This window comes from Dasypus novemcinctus, chromosome 20, assembly GCF_030445035.2.
Source record: "Dasypus novemcinctus isolate mDasNov1 chromosome 20, mDasNov1.1.hap2, whole genome shotgun sequence".
Classification (NCBI taxonomy): Eukaryota; Metazoa; Chordata; class Mammalia; order Cingulata; family Dasypodidae; genus Dasypus; species Dasypus novemcinctus.
In genome coordinates this window covers 25294667-25312434 of record NC_080692.1, presented here as the reverse complement: position 1 = coordinate 25312434, position 17768 = coordinate 25294667, and the positions used below count along the sequence as shown (strand labels likewise).

Below are 17768 nucleotides of genomic sequence, written 5' to 3'. Positions count from 1 at the left end.
CAGGGAATACCATTAAACAATGAGAGAAAAATTTTGAGATTTGTGTCAAATTGCAACTCTCCTTTGCAGATTCATACATTGAGTATTCATAACTCCTGGGATGGAAGGACCAGAGGGTTCTGGATAAAATGCTCCATGTTGTAGGGTTCTCTTTTTCCCATTGTTACCAGAAAATATTCTTTCTCCCTTTTTTCTTTGAAAGCACCATCCACATAAACTCAAACTTTGGAGAGAAACTCAGGCATGAACTAGAAAGTCATTGGTGGATACAATAAATTATTAATTTGTATGTTCTACGGTAGGAAATTATTGTGTTATACCTAATGGCTTCAGTAAAGTAAGAGAAGTACATTTGGGAGCTTAGTTGATAAGAAGGAGGTAAGGGGACAAATAGAACTTTTGAGGAGAGTGGAAGAGGCTTAGAGTAGCTGGAGATGGGAAGAGAATAGCAGTGGGAGCTGACAAAGGGCACAAAAAGTATTCTCTGAGCAGTACAGAGGACCAGGTATGGCCTGCAGAATGTCCTGTGTACACAATGTGAGTTCTCTGAGGCTGATTGTAGGGACAGAGAAGACTAAGTGGTAAGAATCGAAGTGGAAATATGGAGGAGTTCTGAATGATGAAGAAATTTGATCAAGTCACTTGCCTAAGAAGATAGGGTAGGGGAAACGGACTTGGCCCAGTGGTTGGGGCGTCTGTCTACCACATGGGAGGTCCGCGGTTCAAACCCCGGGCCTCCTTGACCCGGGTGGAGCTGGCCCTTGCGCAGTGCTGATGCGCGCAAGGAGTGCCCTGCCATGCAGGGGTGTCCCCCGCGTAGGGGAGCCCCACGCGCAAGGAGCGCGCCCTGTAAGGAGAGCCGCCCAGCGCGAAAGAAAGTGCAGCCTGCCCAGGAATGGCACCGCCCACACTTCCCGTGCTGCTGACGACAACAGAAGCGGACAAAGAAACAAGATGCAGTGAATGGACACAGAGAACAGACAACCGGGGGTGGGAGTTAAATAAACAAATAAATCTTAAAAAAAAAAAAAAAGAATTCTGATTTGGAAAAAAAAAAGAAGATAGGGTAACTATATCAGTGAGAGACAAGACAAGGTTCTATCAAGCTGCAACATTCAACTTGCCTTACAGGATAGATTCATATCAAAAAACAGGTCTCAGATGCAGCAGTTTTCATTTATTTTGTTTGTTTTTGGTATTTTTTATCATTTTTTTTCCTCTTTTTTTCTTTTTTTCTTCTTTTTTCCCCCTTTATTTTTCATATCAAGGACTCTCATAAATTTTTCACAAAACTTTAAACTGTGTACTTTTTGTCTCTCCCACTAGAAGAAAGGACAAGAAATGTGTTTTATTGCAATTTACATTCCCAAAACACCTACCAAAGTTCCCAGGACACTCTGAAAAGATGTTTGGATTTTGAATAAAATGCCATTAAATTGAGTTCTCAATATTGCCTTCACACACCTTTCTCCTACCTCCTCTACCTGCCTCCTGCTGTGTGGTCACAGGGGTGGGCCCATAACACAGGCAGGACCAATAGAAGTCCTGGCCCAGAATTTACTCTCTTCTTGTAGATCAGGGTGAGCAGGTAGAGGACTAGGGAAGGCCAATGTCTGCAGTCTCAGCTGTGAGGAGAAGGCTCTTCTGAAGAACAGAGACGAATGAAGCAAAGCAGGGATTAGAAAAGAATTCAGGGAGGAAAATCCTGGAAGCATTTGGTTTCCATTCCTCAAGCTTTCCTTTAGGAGCCCAGCTTTTCCATCAGCCATGCCCGCTTTATTACCAAACCTCATTGAGAAGAGTTTCTGTCATCTGAAAATGAAAGAATCCTGATTAATAAATATTCTGCAATTTAGAGTTAATGTTTTATGTCTCAACTAAAGCCTCAGACAGTGAGTTGCTTTGCATTATGTCTCAAAACTCAGAGCAGGATCTGTTTAAACCTAAGAGGGAGAAGTCACATTGTTTCAGGAGACCACAGTAAATGCTCATTCCAGTATGTGCTGACCACTTCAGGCCTTTCAAATCATGCTCACGACCTGACAGATTCCATTCTCCAGGATGCACAGCAAGTTTTACAGGATTCAAAAGGAAGGCTACCCTGACAAATAATTGATGATCTCAGATCCATATAGTAGAGAGTTAGATGGACTGACCACAGCAAACAAACTTCTGGATTTTTCCTATTGCAAATTATGAAGAAAGAGTAATACGTGTAATAATATATTCTTGCATACAGAAAGGCAGATATAAGGAGAGTTTAGACAGTAAAGTGATGGCATTTTTTACCTTGAGCATCTGGAAAGGGAAAGAGAATAATTTTTCTCTAGATTCCTATATACTATTGCCATATTATCAAGAAAAAAGATACACTTTTTTCTATTAAAAACTAATAAGATTTTAAAACCTTTATAATACAAGGAACACCTAGTTCCACAGTAATTCCGATCTTTTGATTAGATGATCTTAGTTTGTTAAAACAATGTATGCCCAAACCTGAATCCCACCCAGAGTGTGTACTATTTACATTTCATTATTTGTAACACTGTTCTTCAATCCTTAAGAATAAGTGATAGTGATCACCTCTTTGTAGAGTTCATCATTGGTTCAGATTTCTGATCAAACATTTTCCCAAAAATATGTTATCAAGTTCTTGTATATACATAATAATTCATATCTCACAATGCCCAATAAATGATTTTTAGATAAGTGAATGGGTTGTGAAGTTGACAATGATTCTGCTACTGGGGTCACTTCAGGAACTTTGTCCAGTACAATGCCTGATTCCAAGTCAGATGCTCTGAGAACATTCACCGTATGAATATCAGGCTACAGAGGGTTTAGGAACCATTGGCCATGACAAGAGTAGAACTACAATGGGTGAGCTATCTCTTCCTCAAAAATGCCCCCAATTTTCAATAAGGAAGATGATGCACAAGTCCCTTGGAGGGTTCTATATTATACTGAAAATTAGGGCATTATCTCAGAACTTTTCAAAGAGGTAGTGCTATTCAATCTAAATCCAGCCATGCCACCAGTATTTTTGAGAGCTAGAAATGTACCATTGAAAAAAACGAAAAGAAAAAGAAGATTGTGAACCCAAAGAGTGGTTTTCACCTCACTCTTACAATATTTAGTAGGCCTTTTTCTCATATATAAATGGGAAATAAATATAATTTGTGGTGTTTGGGTAATATTGAAGTTTTTTTCATTCATTAACAAATATTAAATTACTTAATATTATGATCCAAAAACTAAACTAATTTCTGGAGATAAAATACTGAAAAAGATCAACCTAATTCTTGCCCTCAATTAGCACTCAATGGGTGGATTTAAACCTTATATTGATTATTGCTAAGTTGTAAGGTTTTTATGTTGTTGTTTTTGCTTTGCTTTATTTTTCTTAAAGCCTTTACTTTGAGACATGATGGAAAACCTAACAGGTTAACATGAAAAAATAAGACATGATCACAACTCGGAATGAAGACAATCTAACCAGAGAGTTTAAATGCCTGTCAGTAACATAGAAGCTGAACTGCTGGGGATGTGATGTGCTGTAGGACTGATAGAAATGGATAATAATGTTCCTCTCCTTCTCCCCCACCCTCTCCTTCAACAGAATCCACACCAACCTCCTCATAATCCCTCTCAAGGGCAGCCATGTCCTCACGGGCCTCAGAAAACTCTCCTTCCTCCATCCCTGGACCCACACACTAGTGAACAAAGGCATGCTTGGCAAACATCAGGTCATACTTGTGGTCCAGGCAAGCCCAGGCCTGGGCTATGGCTGTGCTGTTGCTCAGCATGCACACGGCTCACAGGGCCTTGGCCAGTTCTCCACCAGGTATAACAGTGGGGTCTGGTAATGCCAACCTTGAAGCCAGTGAGACATCAACCCACAAACTAGATGCTGCGCTTTGTCTTGATGGTGGCAATGGCAGCATTGATGTCTTTGGGAATCAGAGTACAACAGGAAGCAAGCCATGCATTTTCACTGTGACAAAGGTCTCATTTCACCATCTAGTCGGCTGGCTCAACAAGTATTTGCAAACTCCCACTGAGAACCTCACCAAGGTTCATGGACAAATCCCAGAGGTTCAAGAAAAATGTGGAGGACTACTGGCTCCCTTCCCCCAGTCCTTTAACACTTTGAGCTTTCTGAACATCTAGGTTCACCTGTATACAACTTGTATTTCTTATTGGTACCTAAGAAATTCTTCGAATTAGTCACCATGAAAAGGTATCCAAAAAATAAAATGTGAAACTATAAAGTGGACTAGTTGTAATGAATGTATTTGTTTTCTTAAGCCATCAGTCTTTTTACCATTTTCCCATTAGTGAGTCACTGGAGGATAGGATGGGAGAAAAAGCTGTCAGAATTCCACCTCTGGGAAGATGGCATTCTAAACTTGCATCTCTTCCTGATAGGTCTTTACCCTCTTATACTCCATGTCCTGTTTTGTTTGTTGGTTTTTATTTTTTTTTCTTACTTCTCAGTTTGTTGTGCTCTTCATACTTTGGCCCCCAAGTTTGAATGCCCACCTACTTTGCTATTTCCTTAGCCTTATAATCCCTGATTGTTTTATTAGATAACCCAAGCATTTTCAGTAGTAAATGGCACATTTCTACCTTTCACAAATACTGGTCCAATGGCTCAAACCTGATTGAAGAGCATACCTCCTTGCTAAGTTCTGAGATAATGCCCTAACCTTCAGGAAAATATAGAACCCTCCCAAGGGATTTGTGCATCATCTTCCTTGATGAAAATTGGAGGGAAATCTGAGAAAAAGATAAATTGCGCAGGGCAGTTTTTGGCTTCATTGTTTTGCTCTTGGCCTGGGCCAGTGGGATCTTAACTCTTTTAAGAGGGAAGTGATTAGAGTAAAATTCATAAAATTAATGTTCTCATATAATTGCCTGGGTATCAGACCTCAGATGAGAAATTTTCTTTTTTAGCTGACTCCAAATTTCCTGGAATTCAGCAGTTCTGAATTGACCCTGAAAATCCCTCCTGGATCTGTCTTCAGAAACGCACTCATGGATGATGTATTCAGATACCACCTGTTGAATCCTCTCCGCATGCTCCATTCCTGGGTGGGAGTGGAGACTTTCACACCACTGCTTGTAAGATGTCACTTCCAAATGCCAAGCCAGGACGATGACCACTCCCTGGGTTTGTTTTTTCTCCCTTAGGATTTGTGCACCTGGCTGGAGGGGATGGACCCTGCTCAGGGTGAGTGGAAGTGCATTCTGGAGGAGACTGGACTGCAGAGTCTGACAGGAACTTCACGTTGCCCACTGCCCAGGTCATCTGTGCAGAGCTGCAGTGTGGTAAGGCTGGGTCTGTAGTGAGGGATGTGCCCTTCAGAGAGGCTGAAGGTCAAGTCTGCGCTGAAGGTTTCCAATGTAAGGGGCAGGAGCAGGAGCTCTGGTTTTGCCCCAAAGTGCCCCGCCCTTGAGGCAATTGTCACCACAGTGGGTCAGTTCACACTGTCTGTTCAGGTGAGACTCATAGCAGGATTTTGACCTGCCCCCATACCTTCTTAGGTAAGAAGAACACGAGGTTTTGCTGAATCCCTGTCTTGTCCTTTCAGAGTACACAGAAGTGCGGCTCATGAAAAATGGCAGCTCTCAGTGTGAGGGACAACTGGAGATGAATATTTCTGGACGCTGGAGAGCACTCTGTGCCTCCCACTGGAACATGGCCAATGCCAATGTGGTTTGCCATCAGCTCGGCTGTGGAGTTGCCAGCTCTACCCCAAAAGGACCATAATTTGTGGAAAGAGATAACAGGATCTGGAAATACTGATTTCATTGCTCAGGGACTGAGTTCTTTTTTGTGGCAATGCCCTGTGACTGCCTTGGGGATCCCTGACTGTACCCATGGAAACACAGCCTCTGTGATCTACCAGGTAAGAGACAGGTGCAGACTCAGTGGTACTCAGGAGGCCCCTTGAGTGAAATGCACCGACAAGCAGAGAATGTGAAAAAGCCATCTTCAAAAGTGGGCATGTCGTGGTGATTGTGGCTCCTCCCATTGTTCATTCATCTCTCAGTTTAGGGTCATGGATGTTAAAAACTATTCTATTTTTTTTTTAATGAACATGGTTAACTATATTTAAATATAATTTAAAGAGAAAAGTATAAACAATCAGTGCATAGCATAATGAATTATAATAACACGAACACAGTCTGTAACCACAACCCAGGTTAGCAAAGTGTCAGCTGCACCCAGAAGCCACCTGCCCACCCCAGCAATCACTGTGCCCTCCTCTTCTCCAAAGGAAATCACTCTCCTAAACTCTGCTACCACAAAATAGTTTTGCCTGTTTTTGAACTTTATATAAAGGCATATACTTATTGTCCTGCGTGCAACTCCTTTGACTCAATATTTTTGCTGATTTTTTTCAATATTATCGAATATCCTTCAGTATGTTCTCTTTTATGTTTAACTTCTTTGATCCTCAATATTATGTTCATGATTCATCTATATTGTTGTGTATAGCAGTGTTTCATTATTATCATGATAAATTATTTCATTGAATGACCACATGACAATGTATTGATTCATTCAACTAATGATAGAAATTTTGAGTTCTTTCAATTCTTGACTATTACAAATAATGATGACACAAATAATTGTGAATTTAACTTTTGGATCAGATGTGCATGTATTTATTCTATGTGTTTAAACCATGGCTTTTTGTTTTCACACTCTTAATCATATTTTTAATTAGCTGGGTTCTTAATTTTAATGAAGCACAATTTAGCAACTTTTTCCTGTCCCCTTAATACTTCTTATTTCCCTTATTTTATTTTTATTTTTTTTATTTCTCTCCCCTTCCTGTCTCCCTCCCCCACCCCCACCCCAGTTGCCTGCTCTCTGTGTCCATTCACTGTGTGTGTTCTTCTGTGTCCACTTGTATTCTTGTCAGTGGCACCAGGAATCTGTGTCTCTTTTTGTTGCATCATCTTGCTGCATCAGCTCTCTGTGTGTGCGGTGCCATTCCTGGGCAGGCTGCACTTTTTTCACACTGGGCAGCTCTCTTTATGGGGCTTACTCCTTGAGCGTGGGTCTCCCCTACACGGGGGACACCCCTGCCTGGCAGGGCACTCCTTGCACGCATCAGCACTGCATGTGGGCCAGCTCATCACAGGGGTCAGGAGGCCCTGCGTTTGAGCGTTGGACCTCCCATGTGGTAGGCAGACGCCCCATCCGTTGGGCAAAATCCCCTTCCCTTGTTTCGTTTTTAAGATAACTTTGCCTACCTCAAGATTCTGAAGATGTTCGCACACAGTATTTTACAGGTTTAATTATTTTTCTTTTGCACAGAATTGCATACTACTTCTAGAATTGATATTTATGTATACTGTGAGATAGAGATCAAGTTTTATATTTTTATAAGGATATCCATATAAAAGGACTCTGATCCTTTCCCCACTGTAATACCACCTTTGTCATAAACAGTCTATGTATGTCTGAGCATTTTCTGGACTTTCTATTCTATTCCATCATATCATTTGTCTATCCTTCCATCAGTACCATACTTCCTTAGTTCTTGTAACTTTAATTCTTGATATGTGAAGTACCTTATCAAACTTTGTTGCTTTTCTTCCTGACTATGTTAGCCATTCTTGGTACTTTGCATTTCCTTATAAATTATAGAATTAGTTTGTCATTTTTCACCAAAACAAATAGCATGATAGTATTTTGATTGAGATTGTTTTTAATCTACATATGAATTTGGAGATAACTGATTCTGACAGTATTGAGTCTCCCAATTCATTCATAACGTGTGTCCCTCCATTTGTTCAGGTCTCCTTTAATTTTTCTCAGAGGTCTTGGTCATCTTTGACTAAGTTTTCTTTTAGGTGATTTATGTTTTGGATGGTGTTTTTCATAGAGCTTTTCATTTTCATTTTTTAATATTCCACCACTGAGATATTTTTTCCAGGATTTTTTTATGTGGCTGTGGAAGTTTGATATTATTTATGAATTCCAAAAAGGGATATTTGATTATTTTTGTAAACTGATCTGTTCCTCTGGGCATGATACCCCCATTGATTTTATTGTATTCAGAGGTTTCACTTTTACTTTATTAAATCAAGATTAGGGCTTTGATTCAAACATGTCATTACGGTGACTCAGTTTGAGTCCCTACCTCCTTGGTGGGCTATGTAAACAGATAATCAAGAAAGTCCAGAAGTAGATACACAGAAGAACGCAGATGAAGAGAGCCAGATCCATAGACAAGGCAGAAGCCCCAGGAAGAGATGATCCGTTTGCCTGGTAGTTTACAGCTGACCATCTGAAGAGACCAGAGCAGCTGAGCCCAGAAAGAGACATGAGCCCTATGCCAGCCTACAGCTGCGATGAGGCGACAGAGCCTTAAGAGGAAGAAGGAAAGCTGACATCTCCCACCATCTTGCTTCAACATGTGACATTTGGAAAATGGCTTTGGGTGAGAAAGTACCTCTTATGGTACCTTGAATTAGATTCATTAGGACCTTGTGACTGTAAGCTTCTGCCCCAAATAAATACCCTTTATGAAGGCAACAGATTTTTGATACTTTGTATCTGCAAAGTACCAAAAATTATAACGGCCCTTATCAGAAAAACCCACCTCTTTCCAATATGCTAAAAGAATATTGTCTGGCTATTATAATGGCCCTTATCAGAAAAACCCACCTATTTCCAAATGCTAAAAGAATTTATCATATATAGGTGTTGAATCTTGTCAAATGCTTTTTCCATACCTAATGCCATGATTATGTGATTCTTTTCTTAAATTTATTACTGTGGTGAATTTTACGTATTTCGTTTTCAAATGTTACATTAATCTTGCATTTCTGGAACAAACACCATTTCTAGACAACCTGAAGAATACAAGAGAATTGGTGTATTCTTTTTATACATCTCTGGATTCAAATTCCTAATATTTTCTTCATGAATTCTGCATCTATATGCATTAAAGACATTGGTCTGTAATTCTCCTTTCCAGGCAAAGTTTTATATATGAAGACTTAGCTGTTCTCATAAAATGAGGTGGAAATTTTTTCCTCCTTTTTTATCCTCTGCAAGAGTTTGGTGTTGTCTTTATTTTGCTATGTATTTGTATAACTTTTTATTTTTAAATAATCACAAACTTACAGAAAAGTTGCAAGAATCACATAAAGAACCCCCTTACAACCTTCACCCAGATTCACATATTAACATTTTACAAATATATATACATATATATATTAATTATTGTGCATATACATATATACTTACTCATCCACAAAATATATATGCTTGGGTTTCTTTTCCTCTTAACAATAAACTGTCTTACAAACATCATGTCCCTTTACTCTTAGGTACTTCATCATTCATTCATAAGTACAAAGATATTCATATAACAACTATATAGCTATCAAATTCAGAAAATTTTAAATTGACACAGTACTACTAGCTATGAACTGTGAAAGCCATCTGGGCCTGGAATTTCTTTCCTTTTTGTTTCATTGGTTGATTTGGTTTTGTTTGTTGTTAGTGAAAGTTTTTAATTACAAATTCAGCATCTTTAACAAATTCAGGATTATTCAGATCTTCTATTGTTTATTAAGTCATTTTTATTAAGTAGTATATTATCAATGGCTTTGTCTGTATCATTGATTTCTGTGATTACCTTTACTACTTCTTTTTTCTACTTTCTTTGGTTTGATTTTATATTCTTTTATCTTCCAGATATGAATGTTTTTAGCATTGATTTTCAGACTTTATTTTTATTATATGCATTTAGGCTTTAAATTTGACTCTAGTGAAAGATTTGGTTTTGTTGTATACTTATTATCGTTTAGGTTAAAAGTCATTCTAATTAGCTTTGTTTTATTTAGAACTTTATTTTGTAATTTCCAAACAACTGAAAAATTTTAGTTAGTGTTTTGTTACTAATTTTTAGCTCAATTGCACCATATGCAGACAAAATACTGTATGTGATATAAACCATTTGAAATTTATTGAGATTAGTTTATAATCCAGCATGTAATATTTTTTTTATAAATGTTCCATGTGTACCTGAAAATGTGTTTCCTATATTTCTTGGATGCATGTCTTTCTATATACATGTCAATTAATTAAATTTGTTAACCATATTACACATCTCTTCCATATGTCTACTCATTTATATCTTTTTTCCATCAATTGCGGCGGCTTGCTCGGTCGGTAGAGGTGGGGTCTGGCTGCGGACGAGGGGTCGGTCCAGCTTTGGACGAGGGGTCGGTCCCGCTTGGGACGAGGGGTCGGTCCCACTTGGGACGAGGGGTCGGTCCGGCAGCAGACGAGGGGTCGGTCTCACAGGGGTTGCGCGGTTCGGCTGACGGGGTCGCCCTGCGAAGCCGGCGACGAGGGGGTCGCCCGGAGAAGCAGGCGACGAACTGGGGACAAGGGAGGCCAGGCCCTTGTCAGGGGCTCTCAGGACTGGAGGGCGCACGGCAGAAGAACTACCGCGGAGACAAGGTAAACACGCAAGTCCACTTTATTGAGGGAGAGGCAACAGTTTTATAGGGGCTGGGGAAGGCTGATTGGTCGAAGCCACGCCCTGTTCTGATTGGTTGCTGGGGAAAGGTCAGTGGGGGGTACTGGACGGGGGAGGGGTGGTGATTAGGGATTGGCTGTTGCTGTTGCTGGGGGAAGTGGCAGGGTTTAGTGATTGGTGGCTGCTGTTGCTGGGGTAGAGGGCAGACTGGAGTTTCCCGCCCACGCCTGGCTGTTGCTGCTGTCGGGGGGAGGGAAAAGGGCAGACTGGATTTTTCCGCCCTGCGCCTGCGCAGGGAGAAAGAAGAAGAAGGGTGCCACCCCACCGGCATCGTGTGGTGCCATCCGGGAGGAGGGGCGGCCGCGGAAGCATGGCTGCCGAGAAGGGGAGACCCGAGGGCACTCTGCGCCCATGCCGAGCTTCCTTCAGGGGTGGCGGTGGGCCCAACCAACCACCCTATTATGGGGGCAGCGGTTTGGAATAGGCCTACCGTGGCCGTCCCCCCTCACCAGGCCAGCAAACCACACTTCAGCCCGAGGGGTGACCGCAATCAATTACTGACAGAAGTGTGTTAAAATCTCTAAATGATTGTCTATTTCTTATTTACGTTTTATTAGTTTTTGCTCCATGCGTTTCAAAGCTTATTTTATATTAAATACAAATTAAGAATTGTTTTATCTTCATGTTAGATTATGCCTGTTCAAAATATGAAATATCCCTCTTTAGCAACTTTTTTTTACGTAATTTTTACTTCATATGATGTTAATTATGCCACACCATATTTCTTTGCATGGTATTTCTTTTTCATCATTTTGTATTATGACCTTTCTGTGTTATTTATGGTGTGTTTCTTATAAGTAGTAAGCAGTGTTACCTTCCCTGCATTCTGTTGCTTACATGCCACTCACAAAGGTCACGAGGTCTCATGGATGTGGCATCAAAGAATTTGTACATATGTTTAAATACCACCATATGTATGCTGAACTATCCCACTGTGATAGTGGCTTTTCCAATTTTTACTTTTAGTTCTGTCAATTGTGACCTTCTTTATGCCAGACTTAATATTAATATATGCGAATGTTAGAACTTTTCACCACATCTCTTATGCCCCTTACTCTATTTTCCATTCTTTTTTCTTTCTGTGCTTTGTTCTATGCATTTTCATCTGATTTTTTAGTTAAGTGTTTCTATCTTATGCTGTTGTGCTGCTGCACTCATCCTTTGAATTGTTAGTTTTAGTTAATGACTTTTTCAGGTCAAGAATTTCCAAGTGACTATCATTTTCTGCCAAAATATCAGTTCTTGTCATTTAATTCCTTGAACATTTTATTCATGGTTATTAAATCCCTGTCAGATAACTCCAAAAGCAGGATTCCCTGTGCCTTTCTTCCTAATGTGTCCTTTCCCTCTTGGTTTTTTTTCAAATCTCTTCTGTTTGGGTACTTTTTTATTTTTAGACATTGTATATGTATATTGTATATGAGTTGTAGAAACCCTTCAGAAAGGATTTCATTTTGCTTTTGCAGGCCCCTGAGTTAGGGTCAGATCATCTTATTTAAAGGGAATTGAGGAGACTAGGAGCTGGGGATCTATCCTTATGAGAATGGTCATACTTCCCTCTATAGAAGTTCATGTTTTCTGGTTGTTTAATGCAGATCCTCGTGCTGGGCAGACCCTGCATTATAATTTCTGCTCTGGCACCGTTGTGAGTCTATCAAAAACTCTGTTGAGCTTTTCAGGTCACACTCTTGCCTTTGAATTGGCAAATGCCTCAGTGGGAAGGCGCCCACCTCTGGCCTTCAGTTCTCTCTGAGAGCTTGGCTCCAAAACTTATTGCTGTCTCAGTAACACTACAATGTTGCTAACCAGGATTTATGTATTCCAGCTTTTCTGAAGTCATTCTCTGTACAATGATTTGCTTAAACTAGGTAGGTTTGCCATTGTCAAAAGCAGAATTCTCCATAATAGTTGCCTCTGAAGTTACAACATCTCACCTACATTAATTAACCCGTCTTCTTGTTCTCGAAACTAGGAAACTCTAGTCACAACTTTCTGTAGGAAACCAGACCCAGCTAGAGCCTTGGTGCAATGACTCCATGTCTGATCCTGTGGGTTCTGTGGCCTCGGAGGAGAGTGCTGCCAACTGCCCAGATGAGGGGTCTCCTGGGACCAGGAAGCCCTTCCCATCCTGTAAAAACGCCCCCGTTGACCTGACTCTCTCCCTCAGAGAGCAGATAGCTCTGCCTGGCAGACAGGGGCGGTCGCTGTGTAGGGAGAGTGGAGGTCCTTCATCAGGGCTCCTGGGGCACCATCTGTGATGACGGCATTGAGAGAGAATTTCCAAGTTTGTCTTTGGACAGCCATCATCTCCCAGAACTCATCAAGAACCTTCATTGGACTTCCATTGGAGCCCCTGGTTGCAGCCTGCCTGTGGAACCTGGACTTATGCATTCCCACGGCTGCGTGAGAGACTCATAAAATAGCATACTATTGACAGATACCTCTTGTTGATTCCATTTCCCTAGAGAACCCTAATACAGATGCTTTGTCTGCAACATGTGCTTGACCATGCTGCCACCATGGGTTCTGGCCTGTATTTGTCACAGTTTTAATGAGGCTTTTCTTTGCTGTTTCAGGCTTTTCTCTACAGCTCCCTAGAGAAGCAGTTGATTCTGGGAAGTTTGAAGATAGCCCCTGGCTACCCAGGGGTTGGGGGGATTGGGACAGTGGGTATGGTGAGCTGAGTGCCCCTGGAACATCTACAATGGCTCTCCAATGATGTTGTATTAAGAAAGAGCTGAAGAGAAGCAGACTTGGCCCAGTGGATAGGGCATCCGTCTACCACATAGGAGGTCCGTGGTTCACTGGCCCATGCACAGTGCTGATGTGTACAAGGAGTGCCATGCCACGCAGGGGTGTCCCCGCTTAGGGGAGCCCCACACGCAAGGAATACGCCCCATAAGGAGAGCGAAAAGAAAGTTCAGCCTGCCCAGGAGTGGTGCCACACACATGGAGAGCTGACACAAGATGACACAACAAAAAGAAACACAGATTCCCGTGCCGCTGATAAGGATAGAAGAGGTCACAGAAGAACACACAGCGAATGGACACAGAGAGCAGACAACTGAGTGGGGGGGAGGGGAGACAAACAAACAAATAAATATATATATATGAAATTGTTAAAAAAGAATGAGCTGAAGCCTTAGATATTTGAATTGCCTGTATTCCAATACAATAATACTGACCTATAACTGTACTGCACGGAAATTGTTCACAAGTAAATATTCTGAACAAAATGCTTTTTGCTTTCTTGATAATTTAGCAAGTTTCATATCAATTTCTCTTATAGTATTTGTCCCAAACACAGTTTCCCCTAGAGGAGTGAACTGATCTGTTTTCTCACCTCCCCCACAGGATACTCAAGGCATTACCTTGCCCAGGCACATAAAAGTTCTAGTTCACTCTTACTTAGATAGGGGACTCTAAACTTGGTCCACACTGGGCCTTCATTTCTAGCAAGATGATCTCATGGAAAAATAATCCTGAACATTCATGTATGTTTTTCACTGAGATGCCAGTTCATCTCCTCTTAATTCCTAGGCAACAGATAGGACTGTGAGTTTCAAAGTTGAGATTGTTGGCATTGCAGGGGATGTCGATAGTTTCCTTACCCTGCCCAAATTTTCTTGGACCAACTAAAAATCTAATCCTATATAACTACCTCTACCTTTCTCATCTTACTCCCATGTTTGCTAACTATTAGTTAAGCCCATACAGAACCCACCTCATTATTTTCTCATATCTGGTAGGCCATCAAATCCTGTTAAATCCATTCATTCTTCTCTATTACTTTCTCTTCTTTGTTTGGGAGATTGTCACTTCTTTCTGTCCAATTGTAAAAGCTTTCTAAGTGAATTATGTCAACTTCTTTCTCTCCTTACCGCAAGCTAATGGAGGCTAGACTGGCAATCATCCAAAGAGGACAAGAAGGCAAAAAGAAGAAAACTTAATAGAGAAAATCCAGAAGGAATATAGACAGAAATATAGGAACTTCTGGCTACTTGGATATTACACATGTGATTAGAGGGGTCTTATAGGAGTGAACTATCAGAGGAAGAATTTAAGACCAGTGGGCTTCCTCCCTGGGATAAAATTGTCATTAAGTATGAAAATATGTTTCACTTATAATAAAAGCAATACAAATTAAAACTGCACTAAGATACTATTTCTCCTCTATCAGACTGGCAAAAATTCAAAATCTTTTAACAGTCTGTCAGTAATGCTGAAGAAATAGCACTCTTCATATATTGCACGGTTGGTATATAGAAACAAATGAACAGAACTATATGTCAGATGAAAAACATAACCATATAAAAGAGAAAAAGAAAATGATCCTAGTAATTTTGAACTCAGTACTTGTACTATGGCCCCTTAATCTAAGACAAAAAGAACTTCAACACAATCTTGACCTTTCCTTAATATATTTGATGTTGACAATGCTGTGGGTATAGCAATTCTGAAAGTAGCTTATGACTTGTAGGAATGAGCAAATGTGTAAATATATTAAAACTTCTGGGAGTTGGGATTATCATTATTGGAGAAGGAAACTTCAAATATGGAAGAGGGAAAAGAGAGAAAAACTATGTGGTATTGGATTGGAATTAGAGGAGTCTGTATGAACAAACGATTTGGAACCATCTATATCATACTCTGTCTGCTGAAAGGGCATTAAAGCAATCTCATCCCAGGAGCAAAGAGTTCATCCAGGACCCAGACCTTCATTTCTAAATACCAGTCTCCATTGAGAGGAACCACATTACTTGGTCTAAGATGAGATTGGAAACTACTGTGTTTGAAAGTAAAGACCTGCAAAAAATGATGGGCAGGGCATCCAACATCCAGTTTTTTTTTTTACATAAAAGAAATTTATTGTCATACATATCTATATATCCATCAGTATAGGTTTAAACATCTCACAAGGTTTCCTAGTGATATTTGCAAAACTATATTCAGATATTTAAAATCCACTAAAATTAGGAAATTAATAAAAAGTGAAATCCTTCAATACCTTTCAGATATATATTCAAGGTCTTTTTTTTCCCCACTCTAATCCATATTTTATTCCTCCATCCTGAGGTCCCAGGGATGGCAATGTCCCCTCCACCTCTAAATCAAGAGGGGGCACAACATCCAGTTTGATGATGATTCCACTGATCTGCTGGAATTCTTCTCTTCTGAATTATTTTTTCAGCTCTCCTTCATGAGTCTGATCTAATTGCATTTCCCAAATTATGATGAGTATGACCTTCTTTTTTTTTAATTTTTTAATTGATAGATCAAAAGGAATGTTACATTTAAAAACATAAAAAAACAAAAAACATAAGAGGTTCCCATATAACCCACTCCCCACTCCCCACATCATTTTTGTAAATTGTTTTTTTTAATATATATACATCACCAAAAAAATGTTACACTAAAAATTATAAGAGGTTCCTGTACATCGCCCATCCCCCCTCACCCCACTCTTCCCACTCCAACAACCTCCCTCATCATTGCGGCACCCTCATTGCACTCAGTGAACACATTTTGGGGCACTCCTGCCCTACACAGATAATAGTTTATCCTGTAGTTTGAACTCTCCCCCAGTACATTCAGTGGGTTATGGCAGGATATATAAAGTCCAGTATCTGACCCTGCAATATCATTAAGGCAACATAAATCCCAAAAATGTCCCCACATCACATCTCTTCTACCCTCTCCTTGCCCTCAGCAACTACTGTGGCCACTGTCTTCACTTCGATGCTAAAATTTCTTCTATTACTTGTTACAATAGTTTCATAGTAGAATATCAGTAAGTCTGCTCTAGTCCATATTTTATTCCTCCATTCTGTGGACTCTGGGATGGCAATGTCCCCTCCACTTCTAGATCAAGAGGGGACTTAGATTCCACATGGATGATGGATGCAATTCCTCTGCTTGCAGTTGTAGGCACTCTTGATTCTCTGGTGTGGTGGTTGACCATCTTCACCTCCCTGTTAGCTGACCTGGGTAAGACCAATGAACCAGAGAGTAGGAGTCACAACTCTGCTGAGGCTCAGGTCCCAGCTGGTACATGGGCAGTCCAGAGATTCAAGTCTCCTAAGCATGGACAATCCCTAGCACCAACCAAAGGTTCAGTAAAAGTGACGGAAGAGGTATGTGTTGAAAAGTCACATCTGAGTCCAGCTCTGTCACACTCAGGAGCACAAATTCCAAAGTAGGGCCCTCTGACATGGCACAGAGCTCCAAATCCATCTGGCATGATTATATACCTGTAAATCTCCTTAGCCTTCAGGAGAACCAGTACCTAGGGTTGTATCTATTTTGGCTTCTTCTGGTGTCTTGCTGAGGTGTGCCTAAGAGCGACCCCTCTGATGACCTCCCAACTCTTTTTGGAAGACTCTTAGCCATATCAACTCATTTGTCTTTGCCATTTCCCCCTTTTATTCAAGGTCAAAGAGCAGTTTTTTAATACTTGATCCAACATGTAGGCTGAGATATTCTGCTGGTCTGAGTTGACCCTTTTATTCAAGGTCTCTTTCTAGTTGCTTCTCCAGTTAGTGATTGGTAGTGACTACGACCTACTTATTTCTACTTCTCAGCAAATCTTTGTTTTATCTCAGTCCTGATTCATAAATGCTCTGTGTAGCAATTTAATGCTTATCATAGATGTCCACACAGACTGTATGTTAACTCTGATAATCTTTCCACACTGGGTCAGTAGGACGTGTTGGAATCCGCCCCTCCCTCATTTATACCTGGAATGCAAGATTGGTGCTGTTGCAGCAGAGGGACCACAGTCACCGTAGGCATTTCTTGTATTTTGTATAATTTTTCTGGCATTATCTTCGCTGCCTATAGATAAGCATCAGCTCAGTGCTCTGCTCTTATTAACAGATGAGATGCTGCTGGGTGATAAAGTGTAATATTAAACCTCTCTGTTGTTTATATCCAGAAATGTATATGACCATTTTTTTTCCAAATTCTACTCAAGTTATTCATTTTTTTTTAAGATATTACATTAAAAAAAATGAGGTCCCCATTCGCCCCCACCGCCCCCACCCCACCACTCCCCCCACAGTAACACTCTCCCCCATCATCATGTCACATCCATTTCGTCTGGTGAGTACATCTCCGGGCATCACTGCAACCCATGTCCCATGTTCCACACCATAGCCCACACTTTCCCACGTTCCATCCAGTGGGCCATGG

At 40.6% G+C, this 17768-nt stretch overlaps 1 protein-coding gene across 1 annotated transcript in view; it reads left to right on the top strand.

The window, feature by feature from the left end:
- Window positions 1-13296, top strand: part of LOC101423803 (uncharacterized) — a 446281-nt gene extending 432985 nt beyond the window's left edge. The window contains 6 exon segments of the mRNA XM_071210051.1: window positions 5194-5502; window positions 5595-5830; window positions 5832-5937; window positions 12576-12675; window positions 12752-12861; window positions 13154-13296. Coding sequence (XP_071066152.1) covers window positions 5194-5502; window positions 5595-5830; window positions 5832-5937; window positions 12576-12675; window positions 12752-12861; window positions 13154-13296 — 1004 coding nt within the window.
- Window positions 13297-17768: the final 4472 nt, after the last annotated feature.